Source organism: Elgaria multicarinata, chromosome 1 (assembly GCF_023053635.1).
Source record: "Elgaria multicarinata webbii isolate HBS135686 ecotype San Diego chromosome 1, rElgMul1.1.pri, whole genome shotgun sequence".
NCBI lineage: Eukaryota > Metazoa > Chordata > Lepidosauria > Squamata > Anguidae > Elgaria > Elgaria multicarinata.
Genome location: NC_086171.1, coordinates 142,485,294 through 142,509,088, shown reverse-complemented (window position 1 = coordinate 142,509,088; position 23,795 = coordinate 142,485,294). Strand labels below are relative to the sequence as shown.

Below are 23,795 nucleotides of genomic sequence, written 5' to 3'. Positions count from 1 at the left end.
AATGTAACCTCATTTGTCCATCATATTTTAGATACAATATATAGCAATTAACCATTTGTGAGACAGAGAAGAAGATAAGATGAGGTCCAAATTGTGTCAGTTTTTCACATACTGTAGTTTGGGATTCCAACCCACCCCTTTCACATCAGTATTTGCCTGAGCAGATAAGTCAATTTAGAGACCTAGTAAAGCATTACGTGCGGATGTTCATTTAAAAGATATCTGAAATTATTTTGATAATTATACATCAAAATGAATCCAGAAATTTACTTAAACTAGAACATGTTTTCTTTCAATATGCCCAAATGTATGCAGACAGTGATAGCACCTCTCACAAAGACAAGCCAGTTTCATCAAGAAAAATAGTAATGTTTCACAGCCGTATGTTTGCAGGATTAGACATTTAAATTCCACTACCTTTTTCTGTAGGTAGTTTCATAAGTAATTGGATGCATAAATAATAGGCACACCCACTATAATACATTTCCAGTGACCCGTGTGGCTTTTTCAGCATTTGCAATGTATATGTCTTTATTTAAAAGTTTACTCTATGGCCTTTCTTCAGTATGTTTACTTACATAGTGAAACTTTCAAATGTCTTTTTCTATTTTTATAAAAGACCAAATTAATGTAATATGTGCTTGAAATAACAATGATTTATTTTCCCACCGTAAAACTTTTTGAATAATTGTAGCAAACTTAGTTTTTTCTTTTTAAAAAGTTTTTTCCTGCATACAAACATTCTAGCCTTCCAAGTTCTTTTATTCATTTTTTTACTTAAATGAAAAATAATGGTAAGTCATAGTATATTCAAGCCACATTATACTTTATAGTAATTTCATACATATCATCAAAGAACCTCTGCAAAAATCCATATTTCTAATTTATTTTACTGCATAAGTTTGAAAAATGTGGCAAATTATATTTTTCTTTGTCATTACAATGATCCCATATTAGATTGCATTTACTGTATGTAGTGACTTTTAATTGAAATTGTATTACTTTACAGACTGATACTTACAAATATGTCTTAGGAAAAGTTTTTACTATACACCAATCTTTCACTTACCAATACTGATTGGCATCCAAATTGGTGGGCATAGGTATATTCATAGAAGGGTCAAGAAAAGAGCAAAGAAATATATCTGTTCTTTGGAACTGGATTAACATCACACCAATCTTATTTGAGACCTCAAATCACTGATTCTGGAGTCACCCTGTTGTGTTTCATCCATTTTGTTTTATTTATTTATTTATTTTAAGTACAAGGCCTATTGACTGCAGAAAATTGGGTGCCTGGATATGTTTTAGAGATTTTCTACCTTTTGCATCAAAGATGCATCAATGCTTATGTTTCTATATAGTGTAGGCACTACTATGATTTGGTCCTCCCTCTGTTTTAATAACATTTTGTTGTCTGCTTGTGTCATATTAAGGAAACGAACATGGTGCCAGTTATTCTTTCTTGTAATTCTTCATTTTAATTCTTTCCAGGATGAATTTCATCCCTTCATTGAAGCACTTCTTCCCCACGTCCGAGCATTTGCGTACACATGGTTCAACCTACAAGCTCGAAAGCGAAAATACTTTAAAAAACATGAGAAACGCATGTCAAAAGAAGAAGAGAGAGCTGTGAAGGATGAATTGCTAAGCGAAAAACCTGAGGTCAAACAAAAATGGGCATCCAGACTTCTGGCAAAGCTACGGAAAGACATCAGGCCTGAATACCGGGAGGATTTTGTTCTAACTGTCACAGGGAAAAAACCTCCATGTTGTGTTCTTTCCAATCCAGACCAGAAGGGCAAGATGAGAAGAATTGACTGCTTACGCCAGGCAGATAAGGTCTGGAGGTTGGACCTTGTTATGGTGATTTTATTTAAAGGTATTCCGCTTGAAAGTACTGATGGCGAACGCCTTGTAAAGTCCCCACAGTGCTCAAACCCAGGGCTGTGCGTACAGCCGCATCATATAGGGGTTTCTGTTAAGGAACTCGATTTATATTTGGCATACTTTGTGCACGCAGCAGGTAAGTGCCTTTATACTAAGTTGTCCAACTTTGAATAACTTTCAAGTTTGTGAACCAAATAACCTCATGGTTATGCCAATGAGTCTGTCTTTGCACTTGAGCAAGTAGCACATACACATTGCATGCTGGTTGGCAGCATGGCTGTGATGGTGATTGAGTGTAACTGGTAGTGAAAAGGATGTAGAGATACAGTGTAGTATTGCAACATTGTTCATAAAAGGTGATTTGTGAAAGAATGGTGTCTTTACATTGTAACCTAATGTTCTACATATGTGAAGCGTTTTCAAAAGAGCGTATTTCGAAATATTTGGAAGCCTGGTACCATACTGGGAATCAAGATGTGATGTATTTCATAGAAATTATTTTTCTAGACATGTTCATGCTTGGCCATTTAGGGAAGAAATTAATGAACAATATTTCTGCTATAAGGCCAGTCCTTAAAAGGATTGAGTGCCAAAACTTAGCCATAGTGAAAAGAACTAGACAAGAATTGATGACTTATCACAGATACATTGTTGATTTTGATAGCCATGAATAAAGGAAACACCTGCTTATTTAAAGAGGAAAAATCAAAAGACAGTTCCTCATAATAGCTGCCTGCAAATAGAATATGATGGATTTAAAATGTTTGGTTGCTAATTTACCAATGTGGCATTCAGGAAAACAAAGATGCATTACTGAAACTCCTCATACAAAATAATTCATTCTGTGAATATCAGGATAGCTGTGGCTAGTAACAGAGAAGCACTGCTACTGAACATAATATAATTTACAGTGTGCATTTTTCTGTAATATTTTATTTTAAGCAAAGTTGTAGTTTCTGAGTTATTAGCACTGGCTAACAGCGCAACCACTTGATCTTTCAGAGCGGAAACTGGTCTTTTAGTAATTCGGCCATAACAAGTTTTCCATTTGGGGTAGAATTGTAGAAAAAACTAAGCTTAATAATTTCCATTTTCTTAAAATCATGTGACTGTATTTGTGATCTAGCATTTTTAAGTGCTAGGTATGTTGGTGAGCCGATGGTCTTACGCAAAAACTGGGCATCAGTTTTTGTTGTGTTATGCCTTCTTGCGTAGTAATGTTGTTGGATTATTGGCACTTATGATTATTAAGAGAAGCATCACTTTTTGCGCTGTTGTACTAGAAACGATGGTGTGGTTTGACTTTGCAATTGGATATGATGTTATTATTTGCATTGTGTACTTCTAGTGAATGAAACATCCAAAATATTGGTGAAGATATGATCTTTTTCTGAAATACTATGATCTGAAGGTGTTCATATCTATATATCTCGTGCTATCTTTCATTAGTTAAGTGCAAATATCTTCAATAGATAGTAGTCCCCAATAGATAGTAGTCCCCAATTTCATTGTTGGGTTTTCTGTGAGACCTCATAGGTGTATATACTGTGCTGGACTAAAAGTATAGAAAATGGATGAATCAATGAAAAGGTGTTTCGCTGTTCCTTCTAAAATGTTTGGTTCTAATGGTATGTTGCACACTATCTTTGTACACCTGTTGACTCCGAATGTGCATTTTAAATATCCATGATATTGAATTGAAAGTAATTTTATATTCATGATAGTCACTCAAAGTATCATCCTTAAAAAGTTACTCTTACAGAATTTTTTTGCAGTTACATCAAAGCAGCCAATTGGTTATAAAACCTTTACTAAAATTATACCTGTAATATAATATAGTTAGGGGGAAAGCAATAAGATTCAAAGCAGAAAAATATATTAATTGATGCAAGAAGGGCTAATGTAATCAATTGCTTCCATTACAGAAATCCTATGTTACATGTATTTTAAAATCAGCAATATTTTAATCAAGGCTCTTCTGCCTTGGTAACAGTGGAGACTATTAATTCTAGTAATGAGCACCTTTTAAGTTTTGAGTTGTTTTTTAAAGTAAGCTTATATTATTATTATTATTATTATTATTATTATTATTATTATTATTATTATTATTGTATAGAGGTACAATGTTTTTAGCAGGTATTTACTTTTGTATCTCTCTTCAAAATGTAGAATATTTATCTTCTAACTCTTCTCCCTACCACCCCATGTACATAATGTATGATACTGTTTCAGTTATCTGTGTTGTAGAAAATATTTCAATAGTACTATGTATAGAATAAGATAGCTACTGTTTGTGTGTACAAATATCAGTGATCAGGCAACCTTCATTGATTGCGTATAGAGTAGAATGGCTGTCATTTCTTTCTGTTTTGTTCTGATGTATCCCAAAATCCTTTGTTACACCTGAACCTTGGCCAAATTGATAGTGATTGGTTCTTGCAGAGCCGCAGTAATGGCAACTTATACTGTATGCGCAACAAAAGCATTATAAAACAAAGTCTTTGGGGCCCTTTGACTTTAGATATTCTCGATTTGCTTTAAGATACCTGTTAGTTACTTGCCAGTATAAATGTATAAATAATAGGTAAATTGGTCAACTTTAGCTGAGTTGGAGAGCATATGCTATAACCCCAAATGTCTGTAAACAGAAAGGCACATTTTTATCTACTTAAAAGTTTTGAGAAGTTGCCATTATTGGCAGAAGGTTCAGACTCTAAAACGTGCTTTCAGTTATGTGCCAAAACCATTGTGGCCTTTTCACCCAGAGTGCTATTATTTCGCACTGTTCCAAGATGCTTTCATTCTCAATGATTTCTGCACTAAGATGTCCCTTTTCTTCTTAAATACATATTCATATGTATTGCTTAAGAGACACCCCCTTTTTTTGGTAATCTGTTCATGGTAATCTGCAAGTTACTAAATAATGCTGCTGCTTCTGAAGCTGGCTGAGCTGCAGAAACAATTCTTCTAAGGAAATTGTATAAAAGTGGGGATCTAAAATTTGGTGATTATGTGAGTTAGCATGCATAATGAAGGAAAACTAGGAATATCAGCACTTGAGGAGCAAGGAGGCGTCTAAAGAGTAGTGAAATTCAAACTGAAAGCAATTTTTAAAGTTTTAACTTAAATATATATATATATCAAGCTGAGCAGTGGTACCCTTAACTTTGGGGTTGCGTTTTCCCTCTCAGTTCTCTAGCCCATGTATCAAATGACAAATTGGAAACTATTGTGGCAAACATCATTCTTTGTGGGAGTATAACACTGAAGTAAATTTATGACCAGTCCTTTACCAGATGATCTGTATCAGAATCTGCAATATACTAGGCACGTGGCAGGGTCACCATTTAAGTTGTTAGGGTCATAACCTTCGCCACCAGGCATTTGACCTTTGAGATAAAGTTAACCTTTGTTCATTAGTAGGCACTCAAGCGAGAACTTCCTTGTTTTTTACTGCAGCGCACCAACTTCAGCTAACATGATCACATTGTAAAAAGGGATTCTCAGCTCAAGTGGTGGGTTCTGTGAGAGGTTAAAGACTTTTCTGTTGTTGTTTTTTCCTTTTTCTTGAGGCCTTCTCTGTCAGACAAAGCTAGCTTGTGTTTTGTGGGCCACACCATAGCTGATGTTTTTGACCGTTATATGTTTTAGGTATGACTTTAACAGTGCAAGCCTATCCATATTTACTCAGAAGTCAAGCTCATTGTTTTTAGTGTGGTTTACTCCTTAGAAAGTGTGTTTAGGATTGCAGCTGAAGTTTAGGAAATGCTTGGAACCAAATTTCTCTAAACAAAAAAAACAAAAAAAAAAAAAAAACCTGCAGAAGGATTTTTAAAACGTTGAATTATTTTTTTAAAAAAAGCCTGACCTTGATATATTATTTGAATTAGGCTGCTTCCTACAGATCTTAATGCTATTAAGAACTGAGGCCAGAATAGTGATAAGGCCAATTTAATTTGGGTTAACTGTGAAAATGTATTTAGTTCTGGGCATAAGTGACTGTGTAATAGAAAATACACCTTGTCTTCAACCTGAAATAAGCCAACACTGTGTATTATTTTGGAATAGGGTGATATTTCCCCCCTAGGCTAATAAAGACACACTTTATGAAATAGATCAAATATTCACAGTAATAAAGCGTAGTTGGATACCTTTGAAATATCTATGTCTGTTTTCTTTTGTTCTGAATCAGAAAAATACCTATAGTTTCACACTGTATATTTCTAGTACAATATATCATTATTGCAATCATCTGTAATAATTGCAGACCATTTGGTATTTAGCAGTTATGTGAAAGCTGTTGTAACAATACTGTGCACTTTAAGTAGAGCTGTCACCGCATTTTCCAATCAGTGTCTGTCTGTAAAAAGTGTATCATTTTACCGTATAAAGTATTATTTCTGTAATTTTGTGGCAGCGCCTTTTTTCCTAGTAATTTAACCTTTTAAAATTGTTTTTAATGCATTGTTTATTATTTAGTTTAAATCAAAGGAAAACAAATGCCCTTTCTTAGGTATGATGCATTTTCATTAAATTGTGACCACTGTTGCCATTCTATCATATGGTAGTACAGTTAACCATGATTTGCTGATTGACCAGATGGCTATGATAACAGATTGAAAACCTGCTCCCTATTGCTTAAAAGCAGGTGTAAGGTCACTAAGGTTTTTAGTTTCTCCTGAATGAGTTAGAAATTCCTTTTAGGAATGTATCTGTTGGATAAAACAAAACCCATTATAAAGATATTCAAATTGATCTAAATTTAATCTATAGCATTAATTATGCTGTATTCTCAATATTCGAACCATATCCCACATTAAATGTAACCTAAAGCATTAAGTACATTAAGGTTGTAATCCTATATCCACTTCCCTGAGAGTAAGCCCCATTGAACTCAGTGGGACTTACTTTTGCATAGACATGTGTGGGATTGCACTGTAAAGCTGTAACCCTATACCCACTTACCTGGGAGCATTCCCCAATGAACTCAGCATCAAGTTGATCATTAGTCAATGGTGTGCTTGATTGACACATCCCCCATCCTCTCTACCCCCTCAGTTCTCATGCTAGGATCCCATCAGCCATTGTTGCCGAAAAACTATCCTGCTGGCTGGACTAGAGCGGCAGCTGCCACTTTGGCTGCTCTTGCCAGGGAAGTTCTATAATCACTAAAAATAACCAACAGTGTGTAACCAAATAGTCAGTGGTGCCTGTCGCATAACACGATAACCAACGGTGGTTCAAATAGTCAACTCTGCACAGCATTGGTGATTTATGTTGGGTATTTTGGCAAAATAACCAACTGTGGTGTGAAAAACTCCCAACAGATGACACAAAACCCTACCGTTGACTATTTAACCCACCATTCCTTATTTAAACCATTGTTGGTCATTGTGTCATCTGAACCCAGTCAGAAAAGCAGACCTTGTTGATGTGTGCCACACTGAGGCCCTGCATGTGTGCTAGAAGTATTGGATCAGGGTATATGGGAGCCGTACAGAAACAGCTAGTTGTGCTTAAGCCTCATTTGATTTTAATAGGATTGCAGTGGACCCAGTTATCTCTGGTTTATTCCAGACTTGTATGTATGTTCTACAGCATAGGTATGTGTGTGTGTTCTAATATGTGGATGTATATCCCGTTTATAAAGCTTTTCCAACTTACAAACGTTTGACTTTCCCAGACTCCTTGCCTGCTTTGAGAGGTATAATTTCAGCTTCATATTGTTGTTGATGGGGAAGTGGAAGGAAATTCGGACTTCAGTAGCAGAGCAGTTCAGGAAAGTAGAGAGTAAGAGATACATTGACTGTTTGATACTGGAGGGTTTTCCCTCCACAGAGATTCTATCTTATCCCTTCCTAAATTGATATCTGCCAACCTGAGATCTGGAAACAGCTGTAGGGGCAAGATTGTAGAAGAATTGTCCAGTGTACTAATATTTTGATCACTCTTGATTATTATACTTATCTCTCCTCCCAAGTTCTTTATGCTGTATCCTCTGTTTTTCAGCTGGGATGTGTGTGCCAAACTCTCTCTGGTTGTACTATTGAGGCTCATGCTGGGCCCCATTTGGGACCCTTTTTGGGAATTGCTATTTTATGATTCTCTGTAGCAAAGGATCCCTATTTGAACCTTTCTCCCATTTCTAATACATTCAGAACCCACTTGCCAGGCCAGCTTTCAAGTAACCTATTAGATGTGCAATGCTTTATGTCTTAACAGAAAAAAAGTTTTTAGATCCCAGCACTGCATCTGAAAACCACAACTTTACTGTATATTGTAGAAAGAGCTCTGTAGTCATCAGTATTTTCTGTTGTGAAAAGTAGAAGAGCCCGTTTCTGCTGCTAGCTGTAGCAGACTGCAGTTGACAGAAGCAGGATTTAGATGGGGACAACTGCATTCCCCCTGCTGCTGTAATTGAGATGGTAAGCATCCATGCTAATTTGAACCCTAACGGTAGTGGAACTTATGAGTGTTTGCTATATCATGAACTGCTGGCACCAGTTCAGTCATGTGGCTAAGCTTTCTCCAAAACAGAAACAAATAAAGCTTGAGAAGTATGTAGGCTTTTAATATTTCTTAGAATACTTCCAGGTGTTTTCAGGAAAGAAGTATTGCATGATTTAAATGCTGTTTCCTGTGTCCTGAAATAGCAGATGTACCCAATCAGGAAGAAAAGAGAGCTCCCTAGTGTAAATGTTGAGAGAAACCTTTGAGTGGAGTCCATTGCATTTATAGTCATGAGGCTAGCTCAATAGTATGAAAATTGCCCAATGCTGCTAGCCAGGCCTGGCTTGTCTTAAGTTACTGTACTTTTTATATTTCCCTTTTTTCCACCCAGTGATGAATAGCATTAATTTAAATCTATTTAAGGCAAATGTGGGAGAAACCACAATCTTTGTTGTGGTCAGTGGTGTACACAGCAGGGCTGGATGTTTCACTTGATTGAGGCCTAAAAGCTGCCTCTAGAAGATCTAAAACACCCTGTCAGCTTTCTCCCCACCCCCACCCTGGAGTCTTGCAAAAGAAGCAGTGTAAACTCTAATACTTTGTGATGTCGATACTCATTATTGTGACGGCTGCTTTTTTGTTCCCCCGATTTAACTGTAAAAAATGGCGACGACAACAACAAAAAACAGCCCATGCAAGTTTCTGTGAAAACAACCACCCCACAGCTTACTAGAGCCCACAGTGTCACCAAATTAAATTAATGAAACCAGTCAGTAATTTGAAGCAGCAATATACCACCAATTTACACATGATTTCCCCTTCCTTCAGGGCCTACGAGTGATGTGCTTCTTGTAGCATGTTGTAATGATGAACTGATTTTAGTTGTTCTGACCAAAGTTTAGGACTAGGTCTGTCTTGGAAGTATGCCTTGCTGATGAGATTTCTACTGTACACATGGGGTTGTAGAGAAGAATGGGCTACAATGGAGGGTCCATTGGATTATTAAATATGGATTTGTGAACTGGAGTAGGAGAGTAATAGCCTGATCTCATAAAGCTGTTTCAAATACTGTGGTACAAACAGATGGATGTGTGGCATGGAGCCATCCAGGCTTCTCTAAAAGTGTTTTACAGCTCAATTAAGGAGGCTCAAGTCTGTGCCTATGTTCTGGTTCCTGTTCTTGCAAATAGGTTTTCAGATACTACGAATGAAGTCTGCATTGTCTTTACACCATTGTACTCCAAGCAGTGCAATACAACCTTCAGCCATCACTGCAGCAAGAGGGAATGTAATGCCAGTTGCTGCTCATCTGGTATTGCTGAAGCCTTTTAAGTTTGATCCCAGTGCTGCTGTGCTCAGCCAGTGGTTCAGGCTGCCATCTTTAAATCACCCTCTCAAAGCATTTTCATTAGCAGTGCTCTAGTGACACAATGGGTTTTGGTAGACCAAAACAACACAAGCTTTCTAGTTGCCATTACTTGGAGCAACTGAATGAAGATGGAGCTAGGAGACAAAAAGCAAGTTTTCTTAAATTAAAGTCCATCACTATTATCTACCATTAAATTTGAATACACATAGGGCTCATCTACACCAAGCAGGATATTCCACTATGAAAGCGGTATATAAAAGGCAGGAGCCACAGTACTGCTTTATAGCAGTATTGAGGGCTCTGACAACTCTTGGGGCCCATTGAGACATACCATATACTGCTTTCATAGTGTTATATCCTGCTTGGGGTAGATGTTTCATGGGCCCCAACAGTTGTCAGTGCACTTCAGCACCACTATAAAGCAGTCGTGTAGATCCTGCAGTGCACTTCAGTAACGCTATAAAGCAGTAGTGTGGCTCTTGCCTTTTATATACTGCTTTCATAGTGGAATATCCTGCCTGGTGTAGATGAGCCCATAGTATGTAGGCCCTACATGATACGTGTATTCAATTGTGCTTGTCTGGTGCAAATTATTTGAGTGGTTTTAGATGGATCACCTTTGGCCACAGGCATACAGCATTTGTTGCTTATAGTATGCAATTGATCAGAAGCCTAGACACTGGCCTTAGCTAAACCTAAGGTTTATCCTGGGATCGTCCCAGGGTCATCCCTGTGCATCTAAATGACACACAGGGGATCCCGGGAGTAGGCAGGGATGACCCCGTGATGATCCCGTGATAAACCTTAGGTCTAGCTATGGCCTATTATCTGTGCGGTATGTAGATTCACCACATTTTTTAAAAAAGAATGGATTAAGTGTCAGGGAACACTCTGTAGTATCACCACCTCCTAACTTAATTCTTGTTGTTCTCAGTTATGATTGTCTTAAGTTGTAGTTTTGCACATTCAGGAGATCAAGATGTAACTGCATTCATGATATGAATTATCTAATGTGTCAACTTGCACTGAATCGCAGAGGAAAGCTTGAACTGTATGGAAAAGCTGCTATGGATAACGAATTAGAAGTAAATTAAAAGAGGACTTCTGTAACCCACAAGCTTTCTTGTCCTTTATCAAAGTCCTCCCCACTTTTGCTATTTTAATGAAATATTATGTCAAATAATAATGTGACCATCCCATATAGTTGGATTATTTAATTATTCTAGTGGAATTAGGATATTAGCTCTAGTGCTCCATAACTAGTCAGTGTCAGATGGTGGTGACCAGGGATTTTTTATCTGGTGGTTGGGAACTTGCTTGTGCGGTTCTATAGTTTTCTATTTCCTCACTTAATAAAGGCATTTTCTGACTGTGGGTTTTAGATTTGGATTGTGATGTCAACAGTATATCAGTTACACATCTACCTCCATATTTCACTTTTCATCTAATCTGTTGAACAATGTTCTTTTGTCTTGAGCTAGAGGGTGGTGGGGGTAGCCAAGGAGATTAGGAATCGGTGTACTCTAATGGGATTTTGTGTCACCAATAAAGCACGTTATAGTTTAAGAATACGCTTGGATCTAACTTTGATCCTGAAGGCACGGGTGGCAGTCTTGGTCAGGAAAGCATTTGAGAAGAAACTAAATTTAATCCTTTTAGAGCTGTAGAGTGCTAAGGAGCATTTTGCCACTGAATTTGGCAGGGATTTTTTCTGAGTGCCTCATAGATTGTGTGGCACTCCATGGAATGCAGCCCATGGTGGGGCTGGGAGGAAATGGCCCCTTGACCTCCTGAAATTGCCCATCTTTGCTGTAGAGAATGTAGCTGTACAAGCCCTTCTATCTGGACCTGTAGAACAGATTACTTACTTCCATTCACTTATGGATAGGAAAGTGATTGATAATAATAGTACCGGTATTTATAATAGTTTTTCTCAATTGTTTGCCATTATTAAAAACACACACCACCTTTTAAACTATTTATGGAATAAATATCACCTTTTCATAGTCGAGAAAAGTCTTCACAGAACATAGTTTCCAGCTGATGCTAACTGCTTATTTGGAAGTCAGGTGCCATCAAATTCCTATCAGGGATAGATTATGTTTCTGTGGAGATGGATGCATGGAGGACTTAGCCCATGATTTATTGTTTTGTACATAACATGACTCTACCAGAACAAAATTTCTATCTTATTATGTGTCTCAGGTATTGGTAGTTAATAAATGAGATAGATTATTGCAATGGTGCTCTACGTGGAGCGCCTTTGAAGATTATTGGGAAACTGCAGTTTATACAAAAATGCAGCAGTCACGTTCTGAGTGGTGATCATAAGGTCTGTGCATATAACACCAGTTCTGGCCTGCTTCTGTACACTTCTGAGCCCAATTCAAGATGTTGATTTAACATACATTTTTGTATGTTTTAATCTCTGTTGTACAACAGGCATCTATAACTTTACATTATCATCATCATCATAATCAAATAATGATGATGGTGTGATTCATTTTAGATATATATGAATATATAGAATATGAAGTTGCATTATTTGCAATAATAGTTAGAAATCCCTTGAAGAAAGTCGGTGGATTGCAAAGGTGATTCTCCAAGTAAGCGAAGTAAAAAAAAATACAGAAAGTTTTTATGAAGGATTTGTTTTAGTTATGTTTTAATGTTAAGTTAGAATTGAGAAAGCCCAGTTACTCTTTTTCTAATGTCCTTTATGTCCACTGCTAGCATGTTAAGAACACATGGACTCCATAGAACGATTATATTTTTCTTTCCCCAGTAGAGTATGGATATATTAACTAACTTGGGACAATATGGATTTATTTTACCCAAAGCATTCCTAAGTTCTGTCATCACTACTGACTTGGTGCTACCATGATCCTTCCTGCTTTCTTCTTCCACCATATGCTGTAATATCGTTGTTCATAGGATATATTTATCCCATATTGCATGGCATTCTAAAGGAAATAGAGCCTACCCTTCAGTCACTTAATAAACTACACTCAAGCATGGTTGACCAATTGTGTTCTGAGGTAGGTTTAAAAGGACCAGCCACTGCAATCCAATGATAGTTTGCCTAATGGCTGCCAGATGGGGGCATTTAAAAATAGTGCTGCATCATCTGATTTGCCCAACAAATTCCCTTTCCTTCCTCAACCCCTGCACCGAAAAAGCCATTTGTTCCATGCAACTGATATCTTGCCTATTTTTTGTTTAATGCATAACAATGGTAAATTGAAAACTTTGGGTGGACTTAATTTTGATCATTTTGAGTTGAAAAAAGGTTGCTTATGATATTTAAAAGTATGCACAGGAGTGTGTAAGTTTTACTTTGAAAATAATTAGCATATCTGATAAGAATATTGTGTGGCCCACAGTCCTTTATAATATAGTCATGATAACTTAATCATGTTTGGAGAAAGCAGATTTGAGGATATAGTACAAAATACATTATCTATTACCCCAATATGCTAATCTTATTAACCTTGCTTTCTGTTTATTAATGTTATTGTACGTTCTGTATAGCTCTTATAGCATAAACAATTATGTGCAGAATACATTATTTCAGAGGTCTGCTATGAAATTTATATTTGAAGTGGGGAGACTGAAAACTTGTGACTTATATAACTGCAAGTGAGGGATCAATTTATCCAAGGGATGGAGATTAGAGAAGGGAAGATATAAACATTAACACTTTTTTCTTTACAGATATGTTAAGAGAAAGTTAGTGTTTAAGAAACTACTTAAATTGCATTCTTCATATTCACTTTTTTATTACTTTAAAATGCTTTAAAACTGGATTTAAAACTTGTTGGATACATCTGTTGAGTGGAAAAGACTATACCTGGAGAGGAAAGAACAGAAGAAAAATGTTATTGTAATTGCAAAGTGCCTTGATGGCTTGTAATGTCACATAGAATAGTATGAAATGTTAGTCCTAGGTAGAGTAGACCCATTTATGTCAATGTGAATTAAGTTAGTCATGCCCAATCTATATACCATTCATTTCAATCTATATACTCTAGGTAGGACTAATATTGGATACTACTCATTTTTATGCAGGACTGTGCAGTACTTGATAACTGCAGCATCAAGTGATCAGTTATAAATTTGAACAAGCTGACGTAGATCAAACAATATATAAAGAACGATATGTTATACTGGTAGCATGGGGAGCACTGCAACATTTTGCATTTCTGTGCTTCTGGGGTAACTTGAGAAGACCTGGGCCTTGAAAGAAGACCTCACATTGTATCTCCTTCCAGTGTTGGCACTTCTCCGGGTGTTTTTTTTTTGGAGCAGTGCCAACATTGAGCTGTGAATCAACAAGGGATATATTTAAAGATGTGCATGTATGTGTTAATTTTCTAGAATTACTCTTTCTAGAGCAGGAGTAGGGAACCTTTTAAAGCCAGAGGGCTGAATTCTAATCCAAGAAAGTCTTGGAGGCTGTATTCTGTCTATGGGTGGGACCAAAGGAAAAGTGGGTGTGGTAAAAGACAGAGTAGGCAAGGCCGAAGTGTTACTGCTACCAATTTTAATCCTACATACAAGTAAGAAGGATAAGCCTCTGTACATCTACTCATAATTAAGCAGGACTGAATAATTCAACAGCACTTTCAAATAGCATCCAAATACTAAGCTTCTGCATGTCTAGTCAGAAGTAAGCATGAGCAGTATGTCTACTCACAAGTAAGCAGGACAAGCCTCTACATGTCTGCTCACAAGTAACCAGGACAAGTCTCTGCAGAACAAATTTCAGAAGTAAGTACGGCTAATTAATCAGCAGCTTCCTTTTCCAAGCCTCCATCTACCCTGCAGGGATTTTTATTATTATTTCTGACCATTCGCTGATAAGAGCTTTTTTCCTTCCAAGAGAGGGCACAGGGCTTGAGGAAGAAGCTGGAGGGCCAATGGGAACCACCACCACCCATCCCTTTTCTAGAAAGGCATACCTTCCTGCAGAGTTTCACATGTCATGGTGCTGTGCCAAGATACAGTAGTAGTCAACTTTTTCAGACCCAGGACCCAGCTTTAACTTCTAATTTTTTAACCATACACTGTATTTGTATGGTGCTGCTGTTGTTGTGACCCACCTCAGAACATCCTGCAGCACATTAGAATATCCAGCAACATAAATACCATTGGAAGATCAGTGCTTAGTGTGCAACTAGAAAAATGGGAATACTAGCAATAAAAAGGTACCATGGAGTTTTGTTTATTTTTCTACCATGGCAACTCTACTGGGAAATGTAGATGTTATTTTATGAATTGTTGAGAGAGAGAGAGCTTTGGTTACTGGGTGGTATAGAGATGATGATGATGATGATGATGATGATGATGATGATAATAATAATAATAATAATAATAATAATAATAATAATAATACCTCATTGACATAGCAATACCTGATGACAAAAATGTTGTCGAAGAGGAAGAGGAAAACATAGAGAAATATAGACTACTGGCTATGGAAGTTAAAGAACTATGGAAACAGGAAAAGGTCACAATTATTCTGTTAGTCACATCAATCACTGGTAACATCAAAAAACTATACAGAAAACCTTCAGAAACGTGGCCTATCAAAATACATCCACACCAACATCCAGAAAGCTGTCATACTTAAAACATGCTCAATTGTCAGGAAATTCCTGAATCCATAAAAGACAGCATGACTTGGCAAAGCCCGTCCATTTAGAAAAAACACCATGAGTGAGAAAAGAGATGATGAATCATAGAATCATAGAATAGTAGAGTTGGAAGGGGCCTGTAAGATGATGATGATGATGATGATGATGATGATGATAAAGTATGGCATAAACACAATCCTGTATGTGTATGTCCATCCTTTCCTTAGCAAGAGCTGAAGTCTCTTCTTCAAAATAACCTTTTAGGTTTCTGGGCCTGCATCCTAAGAGTTCCATGTGTTAGTCTGCTTTGGATCTTAGCGCTGCTATTTCCCAGTGTCTAGTTACAGATCTGTCTGTAATACTTATCTGTTCCTTTATTGTCTGTGTTGCTTAGCTCCCCTTAATCTCTGTCAGAATGCAAAAAATCTGTGTGTCCGGTTTCAGTGTCGCTCACAGGACTTTTAATAACTTGATGTTCCCTTTGATTTCAGTTAGCAGAAACTGCACGGCTGGGTTTTCCTGTATCATACTCAGTGGCAGGCCCATAATGGATTGTCCCCACAAAGAGATGGTGCAGTAGCTGAATTTGTCTCCTTCTTCAATGCCACTTCTTCCTAAAGATTCTTTTCATATATTTTCTTGTTCTGTTTTTGGGTCTTACTGCTTCAGGAGATAAATTTCTTTCTCTCGCATATAGTTGGGACATGGCTTTTTTGGTAGCTAAAAATCTAAATTCCTTTACTAGGAAAGCAGAATTATGCAAATTAACGATATGCAGGATAAATAAATCTTAAAAGTTATACAAAGATTATTGGATTCTTCAATTGTGAATGCAAATCAGCAGATATGGAACTTATTTGAGAGCTTGTTCAACACATTAGGTTATCCTGATGTGTGTGGTTTTTTTTAAACCCCATCAGCAAAATATAGAGCAAAGAAAGGATATTGGTTGGCTGTAGGTAAAGATCTATAGGCACTAGTAGGCCATGCTTTCCCTCATGGTTGTAGGATCCCATATCAAGAAACCTTCTGTTCCAAAAATTGTAAGCAGATTTTGCCTTCAGTATTTAAAACTTTTCTCTGAAACATTTTTTAAGTCAAAGCCAGAGTTTTTAGGAATCTGAAAAACAACACCTGATTCTCTGCTGGAAGTTTGCAGCAATACAATAAACCATTGTCTTTGAACATAACAGTGGCCTGTTGGTTTAGTGTTGAGGTCTCGAGAGCCCATGGAATTCAAGTTTGAATCAAGTAGTTTCCCTATTTTTAACATATTATGCACGTGCCTCATCCCTGATTGGCATCGCTACACAAAAAGGCCATTTGTAGTTGTTTGCATGAGCATATTTAAAACTAGTACTGTGGCATTTTTTTGCAAGTGTAAACACTAGGCCTGCTGCATTGGATCCAGATTCAAATACATTTGTTTCACAGGGTACTGTACACTAGGGAAGCAGTCCATGGTGTACAGCTGCTGATGGGCTGCATTCCAGATGTTTATAGTCTTCTTTTTATGTGTTTTCCTTACACTAGAGTTTGTCTAGCATGTTTGGTTTTCTGCATTGACAGACACTGTGGCCTCCATCCCAAAGCCATATATTCTGGAACAGTTGTGGATGATAACATAAACTTTAAAGGAGATTATTCCAGAGTACAACATTTGTGGATTATGGTATATATCTCTGTAATATTTAATAGAAAGATTCAATTTAGTTCAGTTGTTATAACAAGTAGCTGAAGTTTGTTGGTTTTGGATGATGGAGTGCATTCTTGTTTGCTTCTTCTTAAAACAGGTATGGCAGTAACTTGCAGTTGTTGATTGATTAATTCACTTGGTCACATTCCTTAATGCTGTGGGTTTGAGTTTTGAAAGTTTCTCCACATAGGTCTTACCTTGAGATTATGCATCTGTTATTGAATTAATTGGTTTCAGGAACTTTGATATGTTTGGCTATGGTTACATAGAACTTTCTTATACATAGAAATTTTTACTAGAAAAAAATATGTTCTGTAATATGAGAACACAAGAAGAACCATGTGGGAACCTTTTCACATAGTTGCCCAAGCAGGTTATAAATGGAACAGCACCCTCCCACCCTTGCTCTCCAGGACTGGTGTACATAGCATACTGCCTCTGATACTGGAGGTAGCATATAGCCACCAGAACTAGTAGCCACCTGACCTTCCATACATTTTTCCAGTCCCCTTTTAAAACCATCCAAATTGGTGTCCATCACTACGTCTTCTGGAAGTGAATCCCATAGTTTAACTATGTGCTGTGTTAGCTATGCTGCTAAGGTATCAGGATACATGTCTTCTGAAAATGTAATTGCACTTTGCAAAGAAAATTCTGAGAGAAATACAAAGTAGTATAATGCAACTTTAAAAAATCTGAATCAAGTTACCTGATGCAACTAGTTGCTCAAATGCACTGTGTGTCATCTCTGTATATAGCTCCTTTTAGCCCCATTTCAATGTAACAAATTATAGCTCTCATTTAGCAGAGTATATGTAAGAAACTTTCATATACCACATTGGACCAAAAGTCCATTGTGAAAGAAGCCATTCTATCTACCCTTCATTGTGGGCCATGCTGGAATGTGCTCCTTTTACTTACTTTCTCCCAGTTATCTATTGGCCATTGGGCAGATCATAGAATCATAGAATAGTAGAGTTGGAAGGGGCCTATAAGGCCATCGAGTCCAACCCCCTGCTTCATAATTAAAGGGTCCAGCTTCACTCTCTGGTTGTCCAGGGGGGCAAAGGGTGAACATTTTCTGGAGTTGGTTTATCGTAATTGTTCAAGAAGGTACGGTTTGTCCAGTCCTTCTCTGGCCTCTGTGCTGCTCCCTGCTGACCTCCGTGCTGCTCCAAGTTTCACAGGTTTCATCCCTCTCTTGATCTAGTTTGTGAGGGAGGAAATGTCACAGTCCCACACCCTCTTGCTTCTTTGTTCATGTTTGCTCCTTCGAAGGGTGCTAATTCTATTCTTAACAACATCATTTCCTCTTCATGCTGTCTCTGTCTTTCATGGTCTTCATACACAGCTCTCTCTCTTTCTGAGAGAGTGTCCGTTGCTGCTTGTCTGCTTCATATCATTGTGCTTTGCTCACTTAATACTTCATGTGACACAGAGGGTTTGTATGTCCTCTCAAAAATAAAAACATGTATCACTTTATATTGCCACTTTCAATACAACTGGGAAGGGGAGGTAACTTACGCAGCTCAAATGAACTTTCCAAAATCTGATCCCAATGTTGTCAAATCATGTGAAGCAAGCTCGATCACAACTTGGCTTGAATTATGGGTGGCTGCCATCACTCACTTAAACTTGAATCTGGGGTAAATTGGTTTATTTACTTGAGAGGATGGCAAGAAGTCTTAGGCCGTAGCTAGACCTAAGGTTTATCCCAGGATTGTCTTGGGGTCAAACCTGTTCATCTAAGTGCCACACAGGGCATCCAGCGCTCAGGCAGGGACGAACCCAGGATGATCCTGGGATAAACCTTAGGTATAGCTACGGCCTTAGTAATGTCTTGTGGTCTGTGCCTAGCAGAGCCCAATGTATTCTTCCCATGCCATTCCCAAGCCTGTAATCTGGCATGCAGGTGAGATAGATTTGTGGTCTATATAAAATCTAGTAAACTCCTGGTTCCAGATTTTATTAAATCTTAAGATGAGGAAGTGAGAGAAATAAAAAGTAGTATTTTAAAAAGAAATAAACTATTCTAAATAGCCCTGTCTTAGACAGATGTACAATATTTCCCTCCTGTTATTGATAAACAAAACCCATGAGGCAAGTCTTATACTGTGAATTTAGGGAATGGTGGGATTTCCATGACACAACTGCTTCCTTGCTATGGAGTAGTTAGTTTCTGAAGAAAGATAGGAGATTCTTAAAGGGACAGGTGTTTTATGATCAGCCTCTCTTCATATCTATCTTAGGCTAGTTAGGGTTACATTTACTGGCAGCTGCTCTTCATCATCCCAGGCAAAGATTTCCCCCAATTCTGCTTCTGATTCTTTAGCTAGGATGTTAGGAATTGAGTTGAAGGCACTACACATGCAGCTACTGAACATCCAAGCCTATGAATATCGAAAAGCATTTGGTTGCTTAATAGAGTACTTCAAAGAGAATGTATTAATGTTTTGAGGCATTCTCCAAATGCATGGAAAAAATCAGCCTAGTAATCTTGCTTCTCCAGTGGGAGAAGCAACAACCATAGATGGATTGCATTTTATGCCTTGACAGTGTGAATGGAGGGATGGTGGTGATGAAGATGACATTGCCTGTAGGATTGAGCTGATCCTATTCTAGAGCTTCATCATATCTGATAGGTACTTCCAGGGTCTCTGTTTCTGACTTCTGACCAAGGGCCCAGGATTTGGGTGCTACAACAATAAGAACTTAAGAACTATCATTAATCTCCCCTGAGATCACACTCCTCCGTTCCCTTTTCCCAGTAGCAGAGCTATGTTATTGATACAACTTCTATAAGGATTACACAGGTGGGTCTGGCTCTCTACTTCTTTCCTCCATTCTTGGTAACGGTCTGGGCCTCTAACCAGATGTATATTAGAGTATCCCTAAAAGAGCAGTGTGATAGCAATGTGGAGGACAAACTGATTCTGGGGAGGGCATCTGAGCAGTCAGCTAGAAGTAGTATTAGATAATTTTAGTAACCGTTCTTTACAAAAGTCAAGGAGAGCAAAGTAGTGACTTTGGCATTGTTTTACTGACTTTTCTCGAAGTATCCAATTCTTTGTGAAATTGTTTTCTTAACTCTTTGTTTTCTAGACTAGCCACTGGAGTCTAAGATATTTGGAGTCTTTGGAAAGATCAATACTGTAATGTTCTTATTGCTCGCTCGCTCTTTGATAAAAAAAGCTTTTTGCTGTGATAACCTGTTTGTTGGGATAATATCTTTTCATATTTGTGAAGAAGACAAAGGAAGTACAGTGCTAAGCACAGAACAGTTATTAAAAACAGTTGGAAAGCATATAAAAGGTTCCGTGTGTGTGAAAAACAGGACAGCTGTGATGGTCTATTGGGAAAGTATGTACAGATGGTGGTAGGGAGGAGAATGATGACTGCATGGCTGATAAATGAAATACCAAAAGAGAGAGAGAGAGAGAGAATGCATTATGTTGGTGATCATTGTAAATAATATATTTTTGGGGTACATCATTAGAATTCCTAGTTGGTAGTTATTCAGTCAGGAAGTGCAACTATCAGTGCATATTTTCAGGTCTGATTTTGTTTACAAAATTAAGGAAATGTTTAATAAATTATATGTCATGTAATTATTAGAGGAGATAATTAAACATATGGTTTTCTTCACATTTAGAATGTCATGAGATTGTCATAATGGTGTCCTTAATACCCCAAATAAAATCGCGCCTGAATTAGTCACAGTTAACATGTGGGATTTTTGTAAAACAGATTTGTTTTGTGTTGTAAGTTATGGAAAAGATGCAATAACCCTGGATTTGGATAATAGTGGTGTCAGAATTTTATAAAAGTAAAAAGGAAATTACTTAAAATTGCATTTTAAATACCTGGAATATCCAAACCTAATTTATTTTAAAGTATTTATTTCCTAGCTTTCTACCAAATGTACACAGCCATATATTAAAAAAATAACTACATAAGAAATGTATTCATTTGCTACTATTTAAAGTTACGGTTGGCATTTTAAATGAGATGCAATCTCTAGAACTGAGTGAGGATGAAAGGGAAGTTGGCCTGGGTTCAAATGCCTTATATTTTTTTACAAATACAGCATCTGATATTCAGCATATTCCTTCATTATTTCTTTTTATGTAAAGAAGAACCATAATTCCTTCCCTTGTTGAGCTGTTGAGAGGAATGTATCATTCGGGTGCTTAGTAAATACGATTAAATTGATGCAAAGTGATGTTTCAGGTACAGGGAGGTATAGAAACTAAGGCCTAATCTACACCAAGCAGGATATTGCACTATGAAAGCAGTATATAAAAGGCAGGAACCACACCAAGCAGGAGATAGCGGTATGGGCCCCCAACAGTTGTCAGTGCACTTCAATACTACTATAAAGGCTCCTGCCTTTTATATACCACTTTCATAGTGCAATATCCTGCTTGGTGTAGATTAGAGCTAAGAGTGTTGTTACAGCAAGCACTGAACAGGAAGGGTGAAAGAGTTCCCTGTGTTCACACTTTTGTAACATTTCAAATGTTACATCTCCTGAAAAGAGAATACTTACTCGTGTAACTCACTCATGTATATTGTGCTTCATGTTTTAGTAGTTGATAGTTATAGCATGCAAAAGGGTTCTCGGGCTGTGTAGAGGCATACCTTGAAATCAGAGCTCACTGTTCTTTTTTCTTTTACAGTTCAAGCCAAACTTTCCCTCTGGCTTGGCAACCCATTTGACAGATGTACCAATCAGTGGATAGAACGCTGATTCAGTAGTCTGAGTTGCCCTTCACCCCCTGCTTCAGAGAGCCTTTCCTTAAACACACACACACACACACCCACACACACCAAACTTTTAAAAGCATAGCATTCCCCTGAATATTTGTCTCATGTGTTATTTGTAAACCCCCCTCAAATACAACAATTTTTTTTTAAAAAAAGTGTTGTTTTAAGAAACTGCTTTAAGGGGAGTAATCTTTCATGCATACAGTGCCAGAGATGCTCTCATCATTTATTTACTGACTGCCCTCTTTTAATGGAAATAATTCAGAGAATCCCAGGAAGAGGGTGGCCATTTTAAATAAAATCAGGGTTTCCATTTGCAATGTCCTGTTGGAATCAATCCAGCATAAAATTTCCCCAACTTTTTTGTATTTTTGTCAAAGTAAATTGTAAACTACTGGCAGCTATCTATTGTATAATACCTAGTATAATTTTACACACATTATGAAATAGGAATAAGTGCAAATAGCCATTTTTCAGAAATGAAAAATGCCCCATACCTTATTTGTAAACACACACATACTCACCTCTGAAATACAACCAACTTTTAAAAGGTGTTTCCATTAAAAAAAAAGGGGGGGACGGAGAACTGCTTTAAGGGGAGTAATTTGTCATGCATACAGTGCCAGACTCTCTCTCAACTTGCCAATAGACATTAGAGAATCAAGCAGGTTGAGAAAGGGAAAACGCTGCCCCTTGACTTCAATGGAAACTTTTTTCATTTTTTAAATCCTTCTTCCTAGGGAGTGGAATTTGGGGATGAAAACAGGTAGGCGGAAGATTTAACTACCCCCTTCCTGGAGTGCTGCAGTCCTGATTCAAATCTGGCTGTCCATGTGTACACTGGGGTAAAGAAACCTATCATGAATAGCTTCACTGTACGTGATTAGAAGAATATTTAATTTGGAGACTGGGGCTTCAACTAGACCTACGGGTCTAGCACGATGGAGGGGTGAGGATCTTGAGATGTTGTTATCGCAAGATCTCCCCCTCTGTTTACATGTGGCGCACGACGGCCTCGGAGGAACAGAACATTGTGCCCGCCTTTTTGTTTTCTATTTTCTTAAAGGAGAAGAGTGCTCGTGCGCAAAAGGTTAGGTTTTAAAATATATATATATTTAAAACTATTTTTTCCGCTCCCCCCACCCCACCGCGATGTGTGCAGTTCCTGGCTCCTCGCGAGTAACTATGAGAAGCCAGGACAAACTGCAACGCCCACCCACATGTTCTGCGGTCTCGGGATCAACCTGAGACAGTGGAAAAAGCAGGCTACAACTGTAGGGCAAGATCCCGGGGAAAAGGGAGGGATCATCCCTCCCTGCTCCCAGGATCCCCATGTAGACACGCTGGGACGATCCCCGGGATATTGCCCCGTCTAGCCATGGCCTATGAGGGATTTCCTCTCCCCAGTACTATTACTACTATGGGGAAACTGCTCCTTCACTGGGCAGTCCCACCTGTGGGGCTTCTTATTTATAGCAAATGCTTATATTTCAAGGCATATGGAACTCCCCTCCCTCTATAACTCAGGATTCTCTGATTTACTGCCTGCTTGTTTAACCTCTTTCTGGCAAGATCTTAGGACACTTGCCTGGCATAACTCAGCCCCCTGCTCCCTACTCCTGTTCTTCACCAGCCACGTAGGGTTATCTCACAGAGAAGGAATAGCTTAATATTCAGGCCTTAGCTATTCACTTTCTCCTCAGCATTCTCTTAACCCTTCTGTAACACAACACACCAAACCAACAGACCTTTTCCTTCACAAACTACAGACAGACTAACTTTCTCAAATGCCAATTGTAATTTAAAATGGTTGTTTAAAATGGATATTGTTTTATACTGTTGTTTTTATTTTTTTGTTGGTTTTAAATTTTGTATACTTTTTTCATGTTCACTGTTTTTAACTTTTGTAAACGGCCCAGAGAGCTTTGGCTATGGGGCAGTATATAAATTTAATAAATAAAATAAATAAATATCCCAACCACTCTTT

General features: G+C 37.7%; 1 protein-coding gene across 5 annotated transcripts in view; it reads left to right on the top strand.

Annotated features, from left to right (window-relative positions):
* NFIA (nuclear factor I A) overlaps positions 1-23,795 on the top strand; it is a 523,664-nt gene that overhangs the window by 166,049 nt on the left and 333,820 nt on the right. For all 5 annotated transcript variants that reach the window (XM_063138151.1, XM_063138134.1, XM_063138157.1 and 2 more), the window contains exon 2: positions 1,495-2,026. In XM_063138151.1, the coding sequence (XP_062994221.1) occupies positions 1,495-2,026 (532 nt within the window). The remainder of the gene's footprint in view (positions 1-1,494; positions 2,027-23,795) is intronic.